At 45.2% G+C, this 10,530-nt stretch overlaps 1 protein-coding gene across 1 annotated transcript in view; it reads right to left on the bottom strand.

Moving 5' to 3' along the window:
- Window positions 1-990: 990 nt before the first annotated feature.
- LOC119460936 (transient receptor potential cation channel subfamily A member 1 homolog) overlaps window positions 991-10,530 on the bottom strand; it is a 30,059-nt gene continuing 20,519 nt past the window's right edge. The window contains 11 exon segments of the mRNA XM_037722077.2: window positions 991-1,202; window positions 1,204-1,293; window positions 3,764-3,934; window positions 4,972-5,211; window positions 5,891-6,091; window positions 6,291-6,422; window positions 6,481-6,613; window positions 6,858-7,057; window positions 7,639-7,739; window positions 8,760-8,930; window positions 9,396-9,517. Of these exon segments, the coding sequence (XP_037578005.1) occupies window positions 1,098-1,202; window positions 1,204-1,293; window positions 3,764-3,934; window positions 4,972-5,211; window positions 5,891-6,091; window positions 6,291-6,422; window positions 6,481-6,613; window positions 6,858-7,057; window positions 7,639-7,739; window positions 8,760-8,930; window positions 9,396-9,517 (1,666 nt within the window). The 3' untranslated portion in view covers window positions 991-1,097.

Genomic DNA, 10,530 nt, shown 5'->3' with positions numbered 1-10,530 from the left:
CAGTGATGAAACTATCTAAAAGAAAGGATGAGCGAAAGATTACAAATGATCAGTGAGGTTATGCAATTCGCAGAGGAATTTCTCTATGACGATGCATGTATCTTTGCGGGAGTGTCCGAGCACAGAAGCCCCGAAAGACAGCAGAACAGCATAGTCCAATGACAGGCCAATCTGAGGTAGTGGAATTCGCTAATTCCTTTTCCCAGGGAAGGGGAAACGCAGACAGTGCAGTAAGTAGTTATCTATCGATTGTAGTTGTTGATGTAGATATAGATCCATGAGATATACTGGCGTGTACCAACTCTGGGGGATTGGCCAAGAACCGGGTAGGTCCAAATAAAATGTTCAATGAAGTGCAAAATTTTATACTGGCTAGGTTAGAATCGAAGATAGAGATTAAAGCCTGCATGATTTTGTAATTATGAAAATTCCACCATAACCACAAAATTAAAGCAATTCAAATTCTATTTGGGCCAAGGAAAAGGAGGCCTAAAGTTTAAATCTCATGGAACCTACAAGAAAGTCTAGGTTGCAGATCTTCAGCGTCTCTCGTTGAACTGGGTAACTTCGTTGTTGTTGTTTTCCAATAACTATATAGCTCATACTGTGACGTACCCCACACGCCGCTGTGTGTGGGGTACGTATCTAGTGGGTCTGCGTGATTGCGAGTATGCCTATTTGCGATATTTTAATTATCTAAGATGTGTTACCAACTAGCAAGTTCTTTTGGAATATTCAGAACTCATAAAGAGTACGTGATGTGGAAGGCGAAATTACATGTCGTTCTGAAAAGAACAACAGTAATAATCAATAATCATTCATTAAAAAGAAAGAAATATTAAATAAAGATGCAAATTAAGCAGGGAAATCCTTGTACGGCGGAGTAAACATCCTGTGATAATTCCAGAGTCAGGGCTACAAACGAAAGAATACACCGGAAGAACACTTGCTCATAAAGAATAACGCTTCACGAACGAGATGAAGCGAGCATTTGTGAAACGGTTTTATTATTCAAATACACTCAAAGTGTAGGCAAGTCGGGACGAACATGCAAGCATAATACTCTGTTAACGATGAACCACCGCCGACCCGTGTGGTCACAAGTCGTTAGACAATGAAGTTCTCGCCGAGCGAGATCTGCCGTCCGAATCGTCATCAAGGCGATGCGACAGCGCGTTGAAGGCCTTCTCCAGCCGATGTCCCTTGCTGGGTGAGAATGTTCATACGCTCCTCGAGGTGTTTCAGCATACGCTCCATGGCCTCCTGGTGCTCGTAGACCTTTTCTACCGTGTACTGTGCGAGGAAGTCGCGGATACATTAGGTTAAGTTAATGGCCCGTAAAATGTGAAGCACAGCGCTGTCAAGAGAAACGAATATTTACAGATTTCTGCAACGCCTTAGGTACTTAAAAAAAGAGTACTGTCTGCCCATAAAAAGGAACTGAAGAGCAAAATTGATTCTGTTTCGATACTGTTGAACTGTGTGTTTTTTGCAGTAATTGTTATTAGCAAGAAAGCTACTCTTTAATTGATTGTAATAATTTTGAATGAAGTAAAATTCATAGTTTTTGTACGAATGTACTCTACGTGACCAGAAATAAAGGCGAACAATTTGTTTCGATTTTCCTCGATGAGGAACTGGGTTGGGCTTGGCGGTATTTTAACATAATTAGTTATCAATGTGAGCCTTACATAAGGCTCATACAAGAGTGTTTATAGAGATACAGGTGGTGCGCTGTAATATTTGAGAGGTTCTTATTGCTTATAAACAAAGGCAGATCATCACAACACGGTGACAAAGAAAGCGCGTACAAACAATTGCTGACAAAACACTTGCAAAAAAGTATGGAAGAAAGAAAGCAGAAACATACATTAAACGAAAATGCATTACCCATCATCCTAACAAAAGTTAGCGGAGTCCAAGATAGCAACAGCGTAATATATTATTCTGGCAGTGTCTCAAGGTACAGTTCTAGTGCCAATACAAATGATCTACACATCGGTATCACAGCCTTACTTGGAAGTGCATTCGGAAGTGTATTCCAGAGCACTACCGTGAAGGAAACAAAAGAGTATTATAGACAATATTATTGCTCTATGTCCCTTAAGCTTCCACGAAGATCTTCCTGTTTTCGGATAATAGCCCTACAAAGCACGCCTTACACTTTCTCTTGTCTAGAACAGACGCTGCGAGGAGTCCACCTAGACGCAAGCTTTTTTGAACATTATGAGTGTCTCGAAATGTCGCCTTTGTCTCTGCTGACTTGACCCTTCGTTGAAGCTGTATAGACGCCATCGCACCTTTCCCGCTTTGATGCATCCTCACTGTGCCGCCTCTGGCTATGGGCGTATTTTACGAAAGCCTAAAGTCGGGTACAACTTTAGAAGGCAGCGGCATTTGCCCCTCAAAGGCGGATGCGGACAAGCCTTCACCAATGGGTGCACACTCTAAAATGACGTCATGACCCCGACGGCTGGTGATCACGCCGTCAGAGAGCATGACAGCCCGCGCTTCGAAGTGGGCCGAATCGCGTGAGCAGGACTATTTCTTTTAGTCGCGGAGGCAATCGGCTGCCGCGCTTCAGTCATCTGGGTGGGGCCTCTCCTGCCTTCTTAAGTTGTACTTGACTATAAAGTTGCATGGGGCTCCTCAGTACCAGGGGTAATATTGGCCCAGCGGCTTCGAGCATGACCAAGTAGATTAATGGAGAGAGCCCGGGCAGTGACGAGGCGACGTTGAATAAAAACAAGACGTTTATCACTCCGTTGCGTAAATAACAGTCAACTCAATGAGCAGCTCGTGAACGGGCAGCGGAGGCGAAGGCCCTTTGCTTTTATACCCTCACGGAAACACTCTTTCCCAGGGAAGGAAGTCAACCATTGGCCGCAGCAGGCGCGGCCTGGACTGTGTTGAACAAGCTCGTTCGTAGACCTTTTTCTGAGACAAAGATTTTTTGGACCATGGCCCCACGCGTCTTAGGCTCACAGGGCAACCACTTGTTACTTCTGTTTATGAAATCGACTGGCCTCAGTGACCGATTGTAGGAGCGCACACAGTACCATGTGTTCGCACTGCTAGTGCTTGCTTCCCTCTTCATTTTATCCTGCTTTATTTTTCAACTTCTTTCCCCCTGACTAGAGTAGCAATCCGGAAGCGCGTCTACTTAAAGTCCAACTGCAGCAGAATTTCGCTTTGTCTACATTTGTTATAGCGAAATGAGTAGTATGTGCCACTAAAGCAATCCTGGCAAAGCCGCAGGGCTGACCAGTTGCATATTTTTTTTTTTTTGTTAGCTGCCTTTGAACAGAATCCAAGCAGATGACGCGTGCACATGGTGGTTTTCGCTATGATGTTAATCCCAGAACGTCGCCTCCGAGAGTCTTCAGCGCGCCACAGGCAGCTGCGGGCGCAGCCCATCTCGGAGGTCATGCCGAGATGCCGCGCACTCTAGGTTATGCGTCACTTCCGGCGAGCGGTAATGGCGGCATTTTTTTTGTCAGTTTCGGTATCAAAGACGGCCATTTTTGCGAGCATTTCGTGATGCTCCGCTCGTATTTCAAATGACACACTTTGCACGAATGCTCCTGTATGTACGTATATAGACTATGTTAAACTAGGCTTTTTAAGGGGTCCGAAATTTCGTTGCAGTTGGTCTTTAACCTATCTGCTCTACACTCTCTCTCTCTCTCTCCTACTTATCCTACTTACACTTTCCAATTAATTGAGCAGTTTATTTCCGCGCAATGACCATACGTCCACTCACTTTCTCGTCTTGGCCTTTGTGCTGAACCGTGTGGACGTTGATGCCGAACATTCGCCGCAATAAGATGGCCAGCTTGGTCTTCTTGTTAGGCTTCACAGTTCTCTTCTGCACGACGACTCGGCGTCGAACCCACGTTGGCAGCATCGTTTCCACTGTCAATACGAGCTTCACCTGTGTGCGAATATTGATTGATCGGAGGCTAGACACAAGAAACTTCCGCACGGCGTAAAACGGCGACAGCACGGAACACACCTTCGTTTCGCCGACGGCTGTCTCTGAGTGTTAAAATTAGGAAATGAGATACGAAGCGACAAATTTTGCTGGCTCAAGTTCGACTGAGTGGCGGACATGATAATTTGTTCGATATCGCCAGTACAATGAATAATTTTCGAAATATACATCTTAATTAGTAACTTTAGGGGGCTTGTTGCAATTGCAAAATTGAAATAAGCCTGTAGGCAAAGCATAATAATTTGCTTGAAAATCCGTGCCTAGCACCAGGTTTCGAGATATGTGGATTCAAAATGCACCAGGCGTGGATACATCAGAGGTGGATTAGGTGAGGGGTGGGAGGGTAGGGACCCCCTTTTTTATCCTTCAGGGAAATGCGTGTTGAAATGCACTAGTATTCCAGTAACTATTTTTTCCAATTTCAGTAAACTTCATTCTTTCGCAGTTCGTATTTGAACTCGTATTTCTGAAAACCAGTGCTGGGCACAGACTTTCGAGCAAGTGGTTAAGCTTTGCTTACTGGCTCGCTTCGATTTCGCAAGCCCAATATCCCCGCTGAAGCCATGAATTAAATAGGTGATGCGTGGATGTTATTTATTGAACTTTTTGGCGATCATCGAACGATTATCGAACGAGTAATAATACAAGTGGATGACCATGTAGAACACGTCCCAGAAACACTTTGCTCGTGAATGTCTTGCACTACGCAGCGAAAAAATGCTTTCTATGATGTGAAGTTGATATATACCTGGTTATCCTTCCTCCTAAAACAGAGTCTTCCGGCTTTCTATTGGTCTGCTTGCGTAACCTTTATTTTTAGAATAACATCGGTCAACTTTCATGCGACACGCGATTTGCAGCGTAGGGTTTAAACACTAGACAGAGAAGGGGCGCCTGAAAGGTGTTGCTGTTCTTGATGAGAATTTGATGAGGCTCGTGCACGCTTGTTTCTCTCCTGTGAGCGCACAAATACTTGCCTGCATTCCGAGCCTCTTAAGTTCGGCTTGCTCTAGGACCTCCTTGATGTCGTCAACGGCCAGACCGACGAGCAGGTTGGACGTGATGATGGTCATGAGTACGATGAACATGGCCATCAGGATGTACGAGGAGGTCTCGTACGGCAGCACGTTCTCGGTGAATATGCTGTCGTACTCGATCTCGCCAATCATCATCACTGTGGTCTTCATGATTGCCTTCCACGGAGTGTCGAACGGAGCCTGCAGCGGGAAACGAGAACGCCAGTTTGAATCTTACTGTTGCTGTCATTTTGGCGTCACGTGGCAGAACCACGGAACTACTCTAGCGTTTGGCAATGCAAAAGTAGTGCAGGCGTTGTCACGTTGTTGGAAGAATTACACGTTCTCTTGCGTGATTCTTTGTAGCCGTCTACACTATCTTCAAAGCTGTAGTGCACCTTCGAAATAGCCAAAATGATTTATTGTGTTCCACATTCAGCACTACCGCGAGTGTTGCGAAGATTGGGAGATCGCTCTGAAATTGTTTTTTTTTTTATTATGGCACCCTTCCCCCTCCTTACGAAGTAAAGCCACTCTTGAGCCGATCCGTGGGGATACATAAAGAAAAACAACTAAAAGGAAGTGTTTACCATTGTTTTGTGCTCAGCTGAGTGTCTTCTTACTAAATACGCGTTTTGGTTTTTCTCCCAATTAGAAGTAAGTCTTTGTACCAGTAAGAAAAGAAAGAAGAAAAAAAAGGAAAAATATTTCTTACCGAGCTCAGTTTCATAGTTTATAATGAGGAAGGATTGTGAAGGTAGGAGTCCCCCAAAACCATCGCGTGACATTTTTTTCATCGCTACAGAGTGAACATCTGTGAGACAATTTGCAGCACTGGTGCCTGTTTTCTTATTTTTGACGAATTAATGCTACCACATACCTGATTCTGCAGAAGCGCGAAGAAAGTCAGGGCAAAGGCCACAATGAAGAGGAAGAAGACCATGAAGAACTGGCAGAAGGTGCTGAGCACATTAGTGAACATGACGACGTAGATTCCCAAAAAGGGAAGCTTTCTGATGTAGATCACCAGCAGGGCCCAGCTGAGGAACACGGACACGACGCCCAGGTGCCACTGCCAGGGCTGAAGGACATGCGAGCTTGGCGTTATCTATAGAACTGAAACACTTACATATCTAAACTTGTATTGCGTAACAAGCTGTCCAAACGTTTTCGGGCTTTTCATACCATTGCTAAATTCGTTCGAATAGTGTTTTTTTTCGTCTTGACAATCAGCATTTTTCGAGGACATAACCTATTAGGATAACTTAAAGGAGCAGTACCTCTGGGACGCCGGTTGCTGCCGAACAGTCAGTGAAGTTGAAAACAAAGAGTAGGGAGCAGACGTAGCAGCTCCACTCCGACAGGTTTTCGAGGTCGAGGTAGTTCCAACGCGTGTTGTACATTTGGAAGACCTGCGACCATAATGTTCCTGTATTCGCACTGTCGCACGCGCCTACGTAAAAGACCAACCTCCTTCAGCAGGAATATGAGAGACACCATGAATATAATAATTTTAGCCTTCCGAGCGAAGTCCGTCTGCATGTACTGTCCTTCGTCCGATGCCTCACCGATGACGGCGCAGGTATTGTATCGCGAGATAAACCTGCGCAAAAAAAAAAAGGAAGAAAGAAAGAAAGGGAACGCCAGGTGTTGTTCGCTAACAGACGAAAGTGAAAGACAGATGTAGAGAGGGAATTATTGTCACCCAGTTTGCCTCTGTTGGTTTTCATTTCATCTTGTAAAAGTTACGTACAGACATAGACTCAGCTTTGGAGTGATTGTTTGCGAATTTAACGCAACTGTGATAAGGTAAGGTGTAGTAATTAACTCATAGCAACGTCACTCACGAGCAGGTGGTGTTGAAATGCGGGAAGTCCAGCGGGCACGGCGCCGGAGTGCCCATGGCGAACGACGTGAGGCATCCCAGGAAGAGCAGGTAGATACACATAGTGCTGTAGTACACGTAGCGGCCGTAGCTCTCCCATTTGTGCAGCAGGAGGCTCTTGCACAGTTCGTGGCCCAGTAGGGCGCGCCGCCTTTCGTTTGCCTGCGCGGAAGAACCAAGGACGAGCACGTATATGCACCGAAACCGCCAGTCTTGGGGGAGCTTACTTCGACGTAACGACATTGCGTATCCGCCAAGGGGGGATTCCCTCGTGTTCCGCCTCTAACTGCGTTCAAGACGGCAGCGTAGTGTAACAAGCCAATGGTGATTCGTCCATGTCTACCTGGAATGCTGCCTCCGTTCAGCAGACCTAAAATCAGTCTATGGCCTGACAAGAACAAGACACAACTGACTAAAAATTAGACAACGCTAACTTCCTAAGGCATTGAGTGGCTCTTAGACTTGACTAGTTATTAGTCACTCATTTGGCATTATCTTTTTCACATCCGTGTCGTCTTGGCTGTCTCGGGCCGTATGCGCTAATTAGGTCTCTAGCCCAGGCGGAATTCACGGATGACGACTTCACAATGTTGTCCCTTTGGATTGGCCCTAAGGAGTATCATGACCTCTTATAGGCGATGAGCGTTCAATGAGGAGCAATACTAAATCTGCGAATTTATTTGAAGAATGTTGCACTTTATTCACACTTCGAGTGCTCTCATAAGAGCGCGTTTATTACGCACCATGATCATGAGTGGGTGGTTTTGCTTGAGGGTGCCGAAGTCCTTAGAATAGAGAGGCGTACCAGGAAGCACATTGCCGTTGTCATCGTAGACTTTCCTCACTGCGAGAGAGACAAGATCCCGTGTTCCAATAACGCTCGTGATATCTTATGGAGGTTAAGAGTGAAAAAAAAAAGAGTATGTGTTAGACATCGTGACTCGCTGTCTGGGTTAGATTTCTGTCACATGCGTTGCGAACTGCATGCTATACTTTAGCTTTGCCGTGACATTAATAGTTTTATTTTGTCTCTACCAAAGCAACGGAAGAATCAGAGCACTGAAATTTCGGTACATTCATACATAATTGCTATTAGTGCTCACATGCTTACGTTAATTGTCATTCGATCACGGGATTGTCCAAGTTAAGCCAAGTTACAATGGATCTATTTTTCACATTTTCATCTTAGTACCAATGACCGAAAATCGTCTGTGACGCGCAGCCACCTATCGTGCTAACATAATTACATTTCTCAAGCCTAAATAACGGAAGACGGTGTCTTAATTTACATACATTAGGTGCGCATCACAATTACTGGACAACTTGTATAAGTTGTACTACCTATGATACGTTTGATCTTTCAGATGCTGCTCGTCTTCAGTGTTATTGTCCCATTATCTCCGATGTCTGCTGGCATATCCAAGTTGTCTTTTGAGGGCTTGTGAATATTTCTGTCTGAAGAAACTGCGCTATGTTTCACCCCTCTCTCCCGTGGACGGGGTAGGGGGATATGAAGACACGGGAAGAAGAACGTGATGGCTCCCTGGACGCAAGAGTGCACAAGGAAATGTCACGTTGTCAGGGATGATCACACAGGCGCCGGCTAATCTCAAAGAACGTTAAAGCGCCTTCAAAGCCTTGTACACTGATGAGCCGCGTGGGCGCTTGCCCAAAGGCCTGTAGTCCAATCACGCTAATGTAATGAGGAGCCATTGGCTCTCTCTATCAAACTAGGAACATCACCGAGAAATAGCATCTGATGTAGTGGAGCAGCTTGTGCTTCAGTGCTTCTGTGTACTGAAATTCTCGTAGCTGGCATTGCAGAAAACACCACTAGTCCTCAAGTGCACTCTAACGCACTCGCCTGGGGCGGGCGAGTCCGAGTCCGAGTCACTCTCGTCGCCGGAGTCGTCGGCCCCGCAACCACAGAACGCGTCGTCCAGGAACTGGTACTGGTACGTGACCGACTTATTGGGGTCCTCGTCAGACCCGGCTTCGACCATGACGCAGCTGTTGAACACGAGCGTGGCCAGGTCTGCGCAGAGTAGCAAGTCGAAATCAAAACTGGTTATCGCAGTGTGCGGTGAACGGCGAACGGTGAGGCATCTGACAGTTTCGCGTAGATTGTCAGATCTGCTTGAGATGAATAGTCGCAGAGAAAATAAGATAAAATCAGTGTAAAATTGTTAGATACTTTGTTTCTTGCATTGCACAATCTCAGCAAGCTTCATTTGCACCTGTGTTGGTATTGCATGCGCATGTTCTTTCACTGTTGGCCGGTCGCTTTCCTCGAATACGCCTCTGTGATCGTGTTATCGCTATCTCGCAAAAAAAAAAAAAAAAAAAAACGCGCTTGTTCGTGAACGTTGTCGCCGCTCGACAGCGAGACGAGCCCACCTCAATCATAACATACGCACGTGTTATGAACTTTGATTTCCAAACAGTGTTCCCGAGCGTTTGAGCTCGGGGCCGAGGAGTCACAAGAAATCAGGGTACCGACCTGGCATAGTGCGAATTAGGCTTCGCAGGGGAGTCTGGTGAGTTCCGTACTGCTCGCTCTCCGTCGAGTTTTGCAGAAGTTCCTTCCAGAACCGGCTCTTCAGCAGCGCTTCAACGACATCCCTGAGTATTAGAGAGATTATCCAGTATTCAGAATTTCAGTGAACAAGGCTGACTATTTGCGACCAGTGTTTCTTTTATTAGTGTTTTATTAGTGTTTCTTTATTTGTGCAGTGTTTCTCAAACTGCGGGCCATCACCCCAAATGAGTCACGTACGATCGCCGAAAAAAAAAAAAAAAAAAAAAAAAACACGCTGTTTTATGCATTGAAGCACAAAAGTAACTGGAACACCAATGCATTTCGTCAGATACATTGAAAATTAACATCTCGAAGCTGGTGCAGTTCAGAGAATTCGTTCCGAGTGGATACGCCTTTTCAAGTTCACCGGCTATAATTCGTAGATTTAAACATGTGCCGCAAAATAATTAAATAAAGAGGTAGGGTAATTATGTTAATTATATAATTAGGCATTTTTATTTCTCGTAGAAGTAATGGCCGCCTCATCAAGTAATTTAGATCAAGGGCTAGACTTGTGCTCTCTGCCATAGGCAACGTTAAAAATTTGGTACCTCCTAAAAAAAAAAAAATTCGATATATACAACACGTGTCTACGAATAGAATAGAATCGGACTTCCGCAACGCTCACGCAGCCACTGTTCAGTAATCTCTAAGCTGACGCGCCAGTTTTGAGTGTTTCATGGGAAGCGGCAATCGCAATGCACAGTTGTAAGGCTGTTGGTTTCATTTCTTTCGATAACTTTTGATTTGCATTAGGTTGTTAAATAAAACTATGACATATGAGTTCTGCGGGAACCTGCAAGGTGGAGGAAAGTGCACGAAAGGCAAAGATTGACATCCACCCGAATTGTAGCACAAAACTACAAAGGAAACCCTTACGGGTTTCCCAGGAACAAATACTCGCAGTTGAAGAAAATTCCTCCTGGTCCGGGATGTGGACACGAATGGAAAATCTTCTCACAACAGTCGGCAGTAGTTTATTTTTTTCTTCTCTTTTAATTGCAACTGCATCAAATCGGTTCGGCGGGTGCCCGAGGACACCGTAGTGGCGTTTATG

Source organism: Dermacentor silvarum, chromosome 8 (genome assembly GCF_013339745.2).
Source record: "Dermacentor silvarum isolate Dsil-2018 chromosome 8, BIME_Dsil_1.4, whole genome shotgun sequence".
Taxonomy (NCBI): domain Eukaryota; kingdom Metazoa; phylum Arthropoda; class Arachnida; order Ixodida; family Ixodidae; genus Dermacentor; species Dermacentor silvarum.
This window is presented reverse-complemented; position numbering and strand designations above follow the sequence as displayed.